Source organism: Phoca vitulina, unplaced genomic scaffold, assembly GCF_004348235.1.
Source record: "Phoca vitulina isolate PV1807 unplaced genomic scaffold, GSC_HSeal_1.0 scaffold87, whole genome shotgun sequence".
In the NCBI taxonomy this organism is placed as follows: Eukaryota; Metazoa; Chordata; class Mammalia; order Carnivora; family Phocidae; genus Phoca; species Phoca vitulina.
The window spans coordinates 117045-129664 of NW_022589790.1; the positions used below are offsets into that span (position 1 = coordinate 117045).

General features: G+C 44.9%; 1 protein-coding gene across 4 annotated transcripts; it reads right to left on the reverse strand.

Moving 5' to 3' along the window:
- Positions 1-1819: 1819 nt before the first annotated feature.
- TRIM52 (tripartite motif containing 52) lies at positions 1820-12401 on the reverse strand. Of its 4 annotated transcripts, none has more exons than XM_032395698.1 (2): positions 10932-12401; positions 1820-7802 (listed from the first exon to the last, which is right to left on the reverse strand). In XM_032395698.1, exons 1-2 carry the CDS (start codon positions 11724-11726, stop codon positions 7734-7736), a joined length of 864 nt encoding a protein of 287 aa, XP_032251589.1. In that variant the 5' UTR covers positions 11727-12401; the 3' UTR covers positions 1820-7733. The 4 variants fall into 4 exon arrangements, with proteins under 4 accessions (XP_032251589.1, XP_032251588.1, XP_032251591.1 ...); XM_032395697.1 differs by having other exon boundaries at positions 1820-8168; positions 10932-12400; XM_032395700.1 differs by lacking the exon at positions 1820-7802 and adding an exon at positions 8075-8203.
- Positions 12402-12620: the final 219 nt, after the last annotated feature.

Below are 12620 nucleotides of genomic sequence, written 5' to 3' on the forward strand. Positions count from 1 at the left end.
GTGTACATCACCTGTCTTTTCTCTTTAGCAACACTAAACTCGAACTGCACTCCGACTCACATGTTTTGTTTGTCCTGTGGTCATGAGAGACCCCTACCTTCACGCACACCAATATCCAGCTCGCTGTTCATAGCTCGGGTCATGCCAAGTACTCTGGGCGGTTGGGACAAATGGGGAGGTGAGAGATTCCACGCATCTTCAAGTGGAGATGCGCAGCGCAAACACTCCCCTGGCTGTTGGCCTATACATGCAGAGGATTTGCTCTCAGTTCAAGAACACACTTCCTTTATCTCCTACCTGTACTCTCTAAAGAGATCATTCCTTAGTCATATTTACCCCCTCGAGAAACCTCATTTGGCTCTCTGTTTTCTTGAATGTTGCCAGGGAGCCCCTGTGGAATCAACATCCCTGAGGTAGGGCCAGGAGTACAGGTTTATTTTGTTTGTTTGTTTGTTTGTTTGTTTATCAGAGAGAGAGTACAAGCAGGGGGAGTAGCAGGCAGAGGGAGAAGCAGGCTCCGTACTGAACAAGGAGCCCCATGCGGGGTCATGACCTGAGCCGAAGGCCGTCGCTTAACCGTCTGAGCCACCTAGGCATTCCCAGGAGTGCAGGTTTAAAACGAGCCTCCCAGGTCTCTCAGGCCTGCTCTAGAACGCGACCTTTCGGCACCGCCCGGCCCTTTTCCAGAAACGGGCGGTTCCCAGGCTAGCCCCGCCCTCCCCAGGCCTCCTCTGGGCGGACCCCTTCTTCGAGTCCTCCCCTCGGGCTACCGAGACCAGACCGAGATTTCTGTAGCTGTCTTTGGCCTCCCGCAACCCGAGGGCCTCGCCCTACGCCAGCCCCTTACTCTTTGAGACGGTTCTGGCAGCGGCCCCTCCTGTTGGGCCAAGGCCGGAACTCGGGTTTTGCATTGGAGCCCACCAGCACCGATCTGGCAATGCCAGTGGAGAGGGAGAAATGGGATGTAATGGACTTCCGGACGACCGGACCACAGGATTGGGCTTTCCACCTCGGGAGTTTTCCTCCAATCAGTGCCTGGCCTCCCTTCTCTTGGAGAGGATGCCGGCAAGCCACAAAACCACCGAGGGGCCTTCCTGAATCGAGGGAGGCCTGGCCCTGACTCTCCGGACACTTTGGGTGTAGCTGGGTGCAGGGACCAGGGGCAGCGGGAGCCTTCCCCTCTTCAGCCCAAGCTGGAGTTGAGCCCCATACATGCCTGCTTCCCTCTGGGGCCCCGCAGCTCCCTGCTAGGCGTATGGGCGCACCTGGACTACTCACTCCTCAAGCCCGGCCCCTTCCAGTGGGATGACTTCTCTCGGCTGCGGGATGCATCTTAAGAATAAGCCGCGTGCTTCCCATAACAGTCTGCTGCCTCTGTAGGCATCGGTAGGGCCTCTGGGCCTTTTCATTCCACGTGTCTATGATCTGGCCTCTGGGAGGTGGAAACCTGCTGGAGGGCCCCACCTGACCTTGGGAGAAATTGGGGAAAGTTACTCTGCGGAGTCTTCTTTGTGCTCCTCAGGCCACCCCTCTGGTAAGTTCCCCACCCACTTCTGGTCCCATCCCTTGGGCTGCCCGTCCTCTCCCATGTCCCCACTGGTACCACCTTCAGGCCCAGACAAGGTAAACAAAGGAGAGAAATTGGAAATGCTCTTCTAAGGAAGTCTGTCCCTGGGGTGCCTGGGTGGCTCAGTCGTGAAGCATCTGCCTTCAGCTCAGGTCATGATCCAGCGTCCTGGGATCGAGCCCCACATGGGCTTCTCTGCTCATCAGGAAGCCTGCTTCTCCCTCTCCAGCTCCCCCTGCTTGTGTTCCCTCTCTTGCTGACTCTGTCAAATAAATTTATAAAATTTAAAAAAAAAGGGGGGGAAGTCTTTCTCACCATTCCTTTTCTGCTGGGAATCCCTAAGATCGACACAGCTGGAAGAAGGCCCTCTTGTTTCCCTTCTAGAGGCCTATGACCTCTTCTAGGAACAGAGGCCTCTATTCCCTCCTGCCAGCATTCAGGAGATGACACAGGTCTTCCCTTCCATGAGGTGGTGAGGATTACTGTGGGTGATAGGTGAGGGGCTGAGGGAAAGGGGTGTGGTCAAGACCAGAGGGCCTCTGTCAGCTAAAGCAAGTGGCTTCCCTTCATTTTGCTGTTCCTCTGCAGATTCAGTGTGGTTGGCATTGGCATGCCCCATACTCCTTTTGTGGCTACCGTGGCTCTCCCATGCTCTTCCAACTGTCAGTTCTCTCCCACACAGAACACACACATTATTCTGCCTGGAAGGCCCACCATATCCCACCCTCACTTTTCTTAGTTAATCTAAGTTTCCTTCAGGTCTCAACTCAGGTTGCCACATCAGGGAAACCCTCTTGTGACCCTCAAGTCTAGGTTAGGTTCCTTGTTTCATGCCCTCATGGTGATGGTGTTCGGGGCCTTCACAGCACTTAGTTCAATTTGCCCTTATTTGAATCCCTCAGGGCTTTTCCTCAGTGCCCTGAGGTCAGGGACTGATCTGTTTGGGCTGCATTTGCTGGTAGAGGGTTTGGTTGTGGAAGATTCTAATCTTGGTGACTAGCCTCATAGGCTAAGTAGTTAAGGGCAAGTAGTTAAAGGGTGTTTCAGGCAGAGGGATCACCATGGGGAAGAGGTGTTAAGAGTGGTTTGCATGCAGAGGTTTGGGAGATGGTTTCAAATGGGAAGGTAGGATAGAGTGAAACCCAAGGTGATCAAGGAGCCCCTATCGAGGAGTTGACTGGTAAGGAATTTTGTCCTGAAGCCTAGGACTATCTCTTTAGGATTATCATAATCCCTCTCCTGCCTAGACTTGATTTTGCTGACAGTCATTTGTTGTCAGAGTGGAGGGTAGGTTGGAAGAGTGAGACTGGAAAGACGAGTTTAGAAGCTGGACAGGAGGATCTGTAGGAGTCATGAGAGTCCTATAAAAGGAGGCACTGAGAACTTCCTACTGGCCTTATGAGTGAGTCAACATTTCATCTAATCCATATCTCTCCTCCCTACCCCACCTTCTTCACTCCAGTATCTAGAATTGGGCTCTGATTATAGAAACTTTCATGATGAGGCCTAAAGAATTAAGTTCAAAAAGGTTGGAAGGAAACATGGGAAGTTCTATTCTTAGGTTCCATTATTCCTGGTGAGAGGTAGGGATGTGATACTAAATCAATGCCGGGAACAGATGTTATCAAAAAACCATATATCATTTCTTTATGTCTCTTGATAAATATTTAGTGTCCATCTTAGGCAGAAATCTGAGGTCTAACAGTCCCCTAGAAAGCTGCTAAGGCATTCTGTTGTGTTTTCCCTGGGAGATGGACTGTGGGATTCCCTAGACCCTAGGTGCTTCAGCAGATATGCAGTCAGAGGTTGTGGAAGTGGGCATGACCCAGGCAGGTCTGGGCTGTAGTCCAGGCAGAATTATAAACATGCTAGGAGAAGGCAAGCCTCTAGCTTGTTAAAGGATTTAAAACACCATTAGGTGGTAGGGAGAAACAAAAGGTGACCCAAGGTGCCCTTTTTTTCAGCTTTTTACCTGGAAGAGAATTTGATAAGAACTAGGGTTGGGAGAATATGTTGAAATGGAACTTTGAGGCTGGCTACTTACCACAAGATAAGAAGGCTTAAGAGGAAACAGTCCTTCCTGCTCATACTTGGGTTAAATAACCAGAGCTTGCTGAGAAATTCCATCCTCTGCTGGAGGGGGAGAGAGAGGATTCTATGTGCTTAGGAAATGCAGACAGAAAGGGGATGTGACCTCCAGGGATCCTCTTCCAGGTGACCTTTGTCCTTCATTTTTGTGGGGCCCTGCTTGGTACCAAGTGGAATTGTCAATCAGAAGTCTCTGACCAACTCTGCATCTGAGTCCTTTAGGATGGGGTAAAAGATTAGGAAGGCCTAAGCTATGGACGAATAAGAATAAGCCCCTCCCTGTTTTTTAAGGCTGTTTCTAGCTCATTTTCCTCCTTTGGGAGGGATAGAGGTGGGGAGAAGAGTAGTAACTCTTCCTTCTTTGCTGGTCTACTGTCACATCTCCTCCTCCAACTTCTCACATGCCAAGATGAGCTATTTCCCCCTGCCCAGGGTTCTCAGACTGTACCTCTGAGGACTATGGTTTGTGGGCAAAGACTATATCATTAAAAGTTAAATTTGTTACCACTTTTAGCTCTCACAGTCTCCTCCTTTTCAGCCCTGTTATTCCGAAAACCTCTCACTTCCTCTTTTCTCATTATCACTACCAGTACAGACTGCTTTCCCTTCTAGGACTCCATGATTTATCACCCTCTGTCAGGATTTAGGTGTGAGAGGAGGAAGGGAAGAACCCACTTACCTACATTAATGCTAGGTTTTGCCCCACATCCCATTGTCAAAAAGTCAGGCACCAAATAAAACCTTATTTATTCTTATATTCCTCCTATTTTGAGGCCCCAGCCCTGGCTCTTTTTTGGGAAGAGGGTAAAACAGTTTGTTTTTTAGCTACTTCCTATTAGAGTTCTCCTCTATCACATTTCTCACATGTGATCCACATGAATCACAAGTGGAACTGGTTCAAGACTGTTTTAGTCACATTTTTAAAAAATACAAGAAGGCCTTCTTTTAAGTATTTTCTTCTATGCCCCAAAATACCACCTTTGAGCCTACCTCTCTTGATTGGGAAAAGAGAGTTCCCACTTCTTTTTCATCTTCCCTTTGGACTTGCTTCTACTCCTGAGAGTCCTAGAAAGGACCAGAATTCAACCTGCCTTATTTCTATGGAACTGTACAATTCATTGTGATTTGACAGCCACTAGCCATGTATGGCTATTTCAAATTAATTAAAATTAAATACAATTAAAAATTCAGTTCCTGAGTTGGACTAGACACATTTCAAGAGCTCAAGCTCAAGGTAGCTAATGGTACCTACTACATCAAACAGCACAGATTGAGAACACTTCCATTGTTGCAAAGTCCTTTTAGACCTGGTATAGCAGGCTGTCTTATGTCCCCCTATTTGTTACCCTATTTTATCAGTTGGTAAATGTAATAACTTCACTATTACAGGATAACTTTCAAGGGGGCGTCAGGGATTGGGGGTGGAGAATAGCATAGAACTGTAGGTCCTATAAAGATTTCTGGAGGCATGGCATAGGGGCCAGAGGTTGACGGCCAGTGGCAGAAGAGACCTAGGTTTTAAGGAAGTGCTTTAGGAGCTGATGTTATATGTGTGATTCCAGGGCCACACACACCAACAGGAGCAGACAGGTTCTGGTTTTATAAGTTCTGCATAATACTTAAAAACCAAAGCAAAAAAAATGACTGTCAAAGTGATTGGCTCTGCTGAAACTGATGTTTGCTGAAGTGATTGCCTTACTCATCATTTCTAGATCTTCATTTCATATACTGCTTTATCTGTCATAGCCCTTGTTCTCCCAAATGGCAGTGACAGAGGCAGCTCTGGTTTAAAAAAAGGTCTGCTGACTCTGTCACCTGCCTGCCAAGAGCTGGCAGAAGTAGGAGTCATATCAATTCCACTAAGACTGCGTTTAATAAGGTTCTAGCTAGGTGGAGCTATTCTTCCATTCAACACTTTTAAACATGTAGGTCAGTCACTGGCTATAGGGCATATGTAAAGCTGGTAATGGCATATCTGTGGATTTGACCACTTTCCCTGAGTAGAGACCAATGGTTCTCAACCACGGATGATTTTGTTTCTCTCACCCCTCTCCACAAGACATTTGGAAATGTTGGGAGACATTTGTGGTTTTCACAGCTGGTGGGGGAGTGCTACTTACATCTGGTGGGTAGAGTCCCGGGATGCTGCTAGGCATCCTACAGTGCACAGGACAGCCCGCTTCCCCCGAAAATAATTATCTTACTCAAAATGTCAATAGTGCTGAGGTTGAGAAACATAGGTCTAGGCTACAGTGTGGATCAGTTCTTAAAGTCCCGACTACTCATGAGGTCCAGGCTCAGTGGGATAATAATTAAGGCTAGCAAGTGTCTATTAAATTGGGAAGGAAAAAAATTAGGAGTCAGTGGAACTGTGGCCTCCATAAAACTGAAGGGCAGGTATAACTGGAGTGTGTTTGACTGCACTAGAAGGCTAAGAGCTAAGGTCATAGTGCAACTGGAGATGAGGATTTCAGATGTGTAGCAAGTCTGTGTAAAGATGAGGTCCCAGGTACAGCCACAGGAGTAGTGAGGAGCAAGTTTAAACAGTCTGACTTGTGATACAGCAGTCAACAGCTGAACCTAGTAGGGAAAACATTCATTAAACAGATGAGTATCTGGTGAATATGGATATACCAGTTTTTCTCAATGTTTTTGTAATCCATAGCTCTACTTCTCATATTACCTAAAAATCTCACATTTTCCCACCTTCAGTGCTATTTAAAATTTCACAATTAAGTATCATGACTAAAAATCAACAAACGGTAATTTTGTAAGGCAAAATTTATTCAGATGATGTGATAACCCAGTCACTGTTAAGCCTTAACTTTTCTTTCCTGGGTGGTGTAGAAGATGTAACAAAACACAAGCTGCTTTAACAATACTCTGGTACTGCTTTCTCCCCAGAGCTAGATATACGCCCTCCCCCCAAAAAAGCTTTTAAGATGTAAAGAGAAAACGGAATAAATTCTTCTCATCTTTTTAGACATTTTATATCCCAATTTCTCTAGAGTCTTTATCTGGAAGTTTCAAGTCAAAACAATCAGACTTTTGAGTTCTACATACTCCTCTTGAAGTTCTTTCAGTGAGGACCAAATATCAGTGAAAACATTCTTTCCAAAAGCTACCACGGGTAGGTTTTAAGAACAACGTCAAGAACAATCACCCAAAATAGTTCTGGATATTTTATGTTTTTTTTCTTGAAATAACTTTTATGAATCTAGTCCTTCAAAGATGGCCAAGCAAATTAGACATTTTTAGTATAAGTTTGCTATGTGTACCTGGATTTTTGGTAAGTTTTGCTTAAAGTATTTCTTTTTTTTGTTTGTTTAAAGTATTTCAAAACAAGCAGGGATGTTGGTGCTTGCATTTTGACATTTCATGGTCTATGTGTTTTAAGCTTCAATGCATTAAATTCTGCTGAAAGTTTTAATTTATGAAATTTTAAAGTACAGATTCTCTTTAGGTGGTGTTCCAAAATCAGAGGGTTGTTTTGTCATTGGTGTTCCAAAATCAGTTCTGTCCATAAATTCAGCTGAATACAGTTGACAACCAAGGAACCTCAGTATGTAACAGAAAATACTCTTCAACAGCATTCTGAACAGAGCTTCAAAAATCAAGGCAAACTGGGATTGAATATACTGTTTTTCACAAAGGTTAACTGACAGAAAGGTGAAGATTTCCAGTAGATTATGGGCCAGTTGATGGAAGCTGATGCCTGGTGGTGATTGCTACAGTACATCTTAAACACAGTTTTCTTCAGTTTTTGCCAAAAACCCAGATCTAAAACACTACTGTAATGGATACCCTTATAATATTATAATTTTCCTCCAACTCAGTTCATTTGCTACAGCTTCAAAAATACTGTCTTTAGTGGTCAAGTATTAGGCTTATGAAACCAGCACACTCAGAGTTTTTAAAGCCTATTTATTTTAAACATAAGCAAAGCACATTTTTATCAGATTCTTCTCAACTAAGCAAAGAAGGATGAGCTGATGTTTTTAAAACCTGAAGTTTGATATACTCAGTCATCAATCCAGAGTTAAGACTGCAGAAGTAGATGAAGAAAGTCTGGAATTCCTCAATTTCCTCTCAAAGTTGTGGCAGCACTTGGAATGCAAGGCTTCACAAGTTTCTCCATTTTTTTCTCCTTTGCAATTAAAAGGGCTATTTAATACTATGCTTTCATAGCCTTTGAAGATTGCTGTTAATATTCCAATACTGTCCAATCTTAAAGCTGCAGAGAATTGTGCTTTGCAGAATACTCCACTGTTGTTAGAGCATAAATTTAACAGTGTTTGGCATGGTGTCACTGCCCAACATTTTCAGGTAACTCAACTGAAGAAGTTCACCCTATCTTCTGCGTCATAACGTGAATATATACTTGATAAAAGCCTCAAAAAATTTTTTGGCTGCCATCTTTAGCTACCTCAAAGGAGAAAACAGAAAAAGGAGTACTGATGGTGGAAGCATCTGGTCCTTCTTGGAGAACGATGAGTGATTTTATTGGCGGCAGCTGGGTGGCAGAGCAATATAGGCATCCAGTTATGCCTGAGCCCCAAGAAGTGAAATCTTTGTTCATTTCCTTTTTATACACCCATCTGCTGCCTAAAACCTGACACCATTTAATGGTGCCCTTGGTCAAATCTATAAACGATCTTACTTTCATAATCCTCTGATTCTAGCTTGAAGAGTCAAGATGAACTCTAACTCATGGGATGGACAAAATGGGAGATGCAAATAAGTAAGCTTTTCAGAGCTAAAAAGCCTCTTTTTATACAAAATTAAACTTTAAAAGAACACTGACCTCAAAACAATATAACTGTCTTGGATATGCTATAAAAATAGCAGTATAAATAGCACCATACCCACAGTGAACATCTGCAGCTACCCAACCTGTCATACCTCATTAATTATAGGCCTTACTCTGAATGCTGCTTGTTCTATCTTTGTACTCCCACCAGCCAAGGAGTTCTTTCCAACTTTATTTCTTATGAAATGTTTTTTCTTTTTAACATTACAACACTATAATTTTGTAAACTATAACTCTTCGCCATATCTGCAATGCTAATATAATTTGTGAGGGAGAGAATGCCTTTCTCTCCTATTCCTAAAAATCACTGACTATTCCTTGAGTCTGTGAGTGACAACACTCTACTCAGTCCCTAAAACTAAAAAGCTTGCTTACCTCCAAAGTAGATAAAAAAATGTGTTGAATTGGTAGCTGACAAAAATTCACTGTAACCAGAACTGTGTGATGGATAATGCATAATATTAAATAAACCATTATACAAAAATAGTTTATTATAATGATAACTATTATTATGAGAGTTTATTCAGTAAAATTCTAAATTATGCTACTGTAATGTTATATGTTGAGCAATGAAAGGCAGTAACAAAACTATGTCATCAATTACTAAGTTTATACATACATAAAAAATTTTTACCTCTTCAATGTAATTCCTATGTTTGGCAACACCATCTACCTAAATTCTGGTATATGTTTGAACATAAAAGTTATATTTCCTTTTAAATATTCTATATTTTGAAAGGATTTATCCCCAATTTGTTTTACTTGGTTTTGGTGTTTATATTTACTGATATGCTTTATAAGTAAGAGTGTTCTCTGGCTTCCCTGGTTGAAAAGACCATCTCTTTTCTCCTGTCTAAATTGGCTTTCAATTAAAATTTCAGTTTTGAAATCCTTTCAGAAAATTCTAACAGAGGATTGAAAGGTTACCTTCTTACATCAGCTTCAGTGTACTAAAACCCAGAAGTACAGGACATAGTTTCTGGGGGCAGCAACCTTTGTTACCCTGGGGAAAGCATGGTGCTAGGGTTTGTGCTTAAAGTCAAGTTCATTTGATGAAATTAGCAGTGATTTGTAGTTAAGATTTGTGTCTTATGTGTCCACTTACCAGTAACTGTAAGTTGGAAGAGTATGATAATAGCTAATGTACGATGTCTTAGGACAGTGTTCTGTTTATGTTTTGACTGCAATCCAGAGTAAGCAATACATTTTACTCTCAGACCAAGTATACACACGTGTACATAAATTTAAAAGTTTCATAAGACAGTGTTTACCTTAGTATGTTCCATGCACTCTGATATATTCTGTTTAATATTAAAATAATGCTGGGCATGACCCCTTTATTTTAAGACCCACTAATTGGTCAACCCCCACAATTTGAAAACCACTGCTATAGGAGAACATGAGGAAATATTTTATAAACTGTAAAGTACACTGAAGTGTGAGCAGCTGCTAATGAATATCCAGGATAAGACTTTACGGGCCTGAGACATTCTCTCCTTCCTTGGGTACTGCTAGGAGTCACATTCACCTAGGCTTTTGGTAAGGAAGACAATAGTATTCAAACTGTCATTGAGACAACTCTGTAATAACTCGGCAATGTATTAACCAAATCAGAACCCAAAGAAAAGAAGACAAGTTAGAGGAATATTAAAAAAAGCATACATCTGCTTAGTGCTTTATGGTTTATAAAATACTTTCACATACATGATCTCTTAATCTTAAGCCTAGGGGAAAATAAGCTAAGAGGTAGAGACCTGCCCAAGATTAGACAGTAAGTGGCAGAGCCAGGTCATCTGTTCCTAAATCCCTCACTCCTTTCACTGTGATAAAATACCAGGAAAGGAGAGTGATCAGGGCATGAGGCTTCTGATCCATCAAAAAGATGTTTATGTCCTCTGCCTCCCTCTGTAGGGAAAACAGACCCTACTGATGGTGAGGAAGCAACCTCAGACTTTGGGAAGGGGGTGTGTCCAGTTGCACTTAATTTGTCCAGGACTCAAACCTGGCATTTCAGCCTATCAATACCAGTCATGTTTTTTTGTATGTGTGTTTTTTCTCCAGTCATCTGTTTTGACACTGCTCTGAGTTCCCAAATGTCTATTATCTACAAGTATTATGGCTTTCCATTCCTATGTGTTAAGGGTCCTGGGATCTTGGTAAGGTACACACTCAGGACTCAACAGAGGGAAATCAAATACTAGGGATATGTCACCTATACTCAGATTGAAAGGGAATAACAGTAGTAAGCTTCTGGTGACTGTTGTGTCTTTCCTTAGCTTCCCCTGGGGAAGCCAGTCAGCCTCAACCAATTTGTCTCCTTTCTCTACATATGCCCATCTCCATTATTGTGCCCTCATCTCTCACAAAAAAGAGGTTCAACTAGCAAGTACCCATCTCTCCCAGCTCCCCTTGTTTTCTCTCCACTCCCTTCAACCCCTCACCCTCTTTCCCCCTTGTGCCTCTCACCTTGTACTCCTGCACCACCTCCTCCAATGGCACCACGCTGTGCTGTTTGTGGCTCCTGGATTCTCTGCACACCACACAGATGGCCTCTTTGTCCACCTCACAGAAGAGCTTCAGGGCTTCCTGGTGTTTGGAGCAGATGCCCTGGTCATTCCCCCAGCTTCCTCGATAAGGAGTGGGGCACATTTGGCGAATTATCTGGACCATGTTGGCCAGCTGCAAGTTGGGACGAAAGCTGCGACGTGTAAAGCTCTTTCGGCACTGGGGACAGGTGAACTGACGTGGAGGGGCCGGAGGAGGCAGGTGGGTGTCAGGATACAGCTCTTGGTCGTCCTCATCGTATTCTTCCAGTATCTCCTCTTCTGGGTAGACGTCAATTCTCAGGTCATGTCTCAAGCCTCCCAGGTAATAGTCCCGGTCTTCCTCCTCTTCCTCCTGGTCCCACACATAGTCCACGTTGTCCCAATTCCTGACGCCACCGTCACCAACCCAGAGTTCATCATCTTGGTCCTGGAACACCTCCTCATCAGCATTGCCCTGGTACAAAACCTCTCGAATAGAGTTGTCCCATCCACCGATGGCCCCCTCCACATCGTCGTCCTCGTCGTCCTCCCATTCATCTTCCTCCTCTTCCCTGTCTTCCTCAGCTTTGCCCCACAGCTGGGTCACACACCCTCGGCAGAAGTTGTGTCCGCAGCCTATGGACACAGGATCCTTGAAGTAATCCAGGCAGATGGCACAAACCGCTTCCTCCTGAAGGGTCTGCATGGGGTTAGGAACAGTGGCATAGCCAGCCATTTTAATGCGCGGCCTGTGGGTGTGGATGCCTCAGCTCGGAGCTGAGGAGCTGGGGGACTGCTTTGCGGGCCTGCCTCCAAGCTACGCTTGTGACCCAAGGCTGTTTTCAACCCTGCTCTTCCTCCTCAGGCCCGTAGAGATGCCTTGCTCCCTTCCCTCAGGCTTTTTCCAGCTCAAGGCGCGAAAGCCCGCGGTCCAGACTCAGCCGCCCTCCAAGGGCAGCGGGGGCTGAACCAGGCTGCAGCCTCCACTTTCCTTTGAGGCTCAGCTTGCAAACCCAGACTGACGTTTCTTGCTTCCCTCCGGGTTTGCCCGATCCAGCGGCGTCCTCCTCAGGTGTCGACACTCCTCACCCAGCCCGAGGCGACAGAAAATGACGTAGGCGCTCTAACCCACACTCGGGAAGGGGAGGACCACAATCTCTATGATGCCCCAGGGGACGCCACAGCTGGGAGCCCGGCCGGCCATGCAGCAAGCCCGAAGAAGAAAAGACTAGTGAGAATAGGTAGAGGTGGAAAGAATCAATTTAAGCCATTGAGCGGCTTACCGCCGCTCCAGTTAGCCAGATACATGAGATCCGGCAGTCTCACGGGAGCCACTACGCAGGAACCGACCCAAAACGGGGGGAGTGCGGCGGCCAAGCTCGAGCTCTGGTGCACTTCCGGCCCTTCTAGCCGGAGACCTTTGTGGTAGTGAGAACGTCTCAGAGGCTGCGCTCGGGGGCGGGGGCGTGGGCTGCAGAAACGCAGGGGGTGGGGCTTGCGGTGGCGCGGAGATGCTGTGAGGGCTAAGGATCTCGCGTGGGGGCTCGCGTGCCTCCCAACTTTTCTCCTCAAAACAGTTAACCCCTTTATTTTTATATTTATTTATTTGAGAGACAGAGTGCAAGCAAGA

What these genes read in the sequence shown, in the direction of transcription:
- TRIM52 (XM_032395697.1), bottom strand. Translation starts at nt 11,726, where the DNA reads ATGGCTGGCTATGCCACTGTTCCTAACCCCATGCAGACCCTTCAGGAG. An exon ending in AGGTGGTGCAGGAGTACAAG is followed by an intron (nt 8,169 to 10,931) that starts GTGAGAGGCACA and finishes TCTGCCACCCAG; the next exon opens with CTGCCGCCAATAAAATCACT.